The sequence below is a fragment of the Dipodomys ordii genome, unplaced genomic scaffold, assembly GCF_000151885.1.
Source record: "Dipodomys ordii isolate 6190 unplaced genomic scaffold, Dord_2.0 Scaffold1000048752, whole genome shotgun sequence".
In the NCBI taxonomy this organism is placed as follows: domain Eukaryota; kingdom Metazoa; phylum Chordata; class Mammalia; order Rodentia; family Heteromyidae; genus Dipodomys; species Dipodomys ordii.
Genome location: NW_012332369.1, coordinates 1 through 646, shown reverse-complemented (window position 1 = coordinate 646; position 646 = coordinate 1). Strand labels below are relative to the sequence as shown.

The window sequence follows — 646 nt, the reverse complement described above, 5'->3', positions numbered from 1 at the left end:
AATCACATTGGAAATCAAGCGGATAAGAATCCCCAACGAGGCGGCCGGCGAGTACGGGCCCACCCCCCCCAACCCCTACCTGTGGCTCAACGGCCCGGCCGGGGCGCCGCCCGCCTACCTGCCCGGCCCGGGCGCCGGCCCCCTCCTGCCTCCGGCCTACGGCGCCCAGAGGCCGCTGCTGCCCGGCGTGGCCGGGCTGGGCGGCGGGGAGCGGGGCTGGCTGCCTCTGCCCTCGCCGGAGGAGCTGATGAAGCTGGTACGGCCCCCGTACTCGTACTCGGCGCTCATCGCCATGGCCATCCACGGCGCCCCCGACCGGCGCCTCACGCTCAGCCAGATCTACCAGTACGTGGCCGACAACTTCCCCTTCTACAACCGCAGCAAGGCTGGCTGGCAGAACTCCATCCGCCACAACCTCTCGCTCAACGACTGCTTCAAGAAGGTGCCGCGCGATGAGGACGACCCGGGTGAGCGGCGGGAGGGGCGGGGGCACGCCGCACCCCGACGCCATTCTAGAACGTTCCGGCTACGCCGCCTGGCCCTGAGGCCATGGTGGAGACTGGGCCCGGGAGCGGGTCTGGGGGGGACATGGGGTTCGGGGGCTCTGGGCCTCAATGGAACCACAGGGGAGGGGAGGGGAGGGGAG

At 71.2% G+C, this 646-nt stretch overlaps 1 protein-coding gene across 1 annotated transcript; it reads left to right on the top strand.

Moving 5' to 3' along the window:
* Nucleotides 1–42: 42 nt before the first annotated feature.
* On the top strand, nt 43–575 carry LOC106002997 (forkhead box protein I2-like; the record flags this gene model as incomplete). Its single annotated transcript, XM_013037733.1, has 1 exon — nt 43–575. A coding segment is annotated over exon 1 (328 nt), but the record flags the coding sequence as incomplete, so codon positions are not given.
* Nucleotides 576–646: the final 71 nt, after the last annotated feature.